The sequence below is a fragment of the Merops nubicus genome, unplaced genomic scaffold (genome assembly GCF_000691845.1).
Source record: "Merops nubicus isolate BGI_N331 unplaced genomic scaffold, ASM69184v1 scaffold30110, whole genome shotgun sequence".
NCBI classification, from domain to species: domain Eukaryota; kingdom Metazoa; phylum Chordata; class Aves; order Coraciiformes; family Meropidae; genus Merops; species Merops nubicus.
Genome location: NW_008585342.1, coordinates 1,036 through 1,415, shown reverse-complemented (window position 1 = coordinate 1,415; position 380 = coordinate 1,036). Strand labels below are relative to the sequence as shown.

Genomic DNA, 380 nt, shown 5'->3' with positions numbered 1-380 from the left:
CCCACATCTCCCGCTCGCAGAACCAGCAGTACCTGGTGAGGGCCTCCTACCTGGAGATCTACCAGGAGGAGATCAGGGACCTCCTCGCCAAGGACCAGAGCAAGAAGCTGGAGCTGAAGGAGAACCCCGAGACGGGCGTTTACATCAAGGACCTCTCCTCCTTCGTGACCAAGAACGTGAAGGAGATCGAGCACGTGATGAACCTGGGGAGCCAGGCGCGCTCGGTGGGCAGCACCAACATGAACGAGCGCAGCTCCCGCTCCCACGCCATCTTCCTCATCACCGTGGAGTGCAGCGAGACGGGGCCCGACGGCCCGGAGCACATCCGCGTGGGTAAGCTCAACCTGGGGGGCCTGGCGGGTAGCGAGCGCCAGGGCTAG

The 380-nt window shown here is 63.9% G+C and overlaps 1 protein-coding gene across 1 annotated transcript in view; it reads left to right on the top strand.

The window, feature by feature from the left end:
- Positions 1–8: 8 nt before the first annotated feature.
- The window catches only part of LOC103779643 (kinesin-like protein KIF3C), a gene marked incomplete at both ends in the record, with an annotated part of 970 nt that continues 598 nt past the window's right edge, over positions 9–380 (top strand). The window contains one exon of the mRNA XM_008947289.1: positions 9–375. Within this exon, the coding sequence (XP_008945537.1) occupies positions 9–375 (367 nt within the window). The remainder of the gene's footprint in view (positions 376–380) is intronic.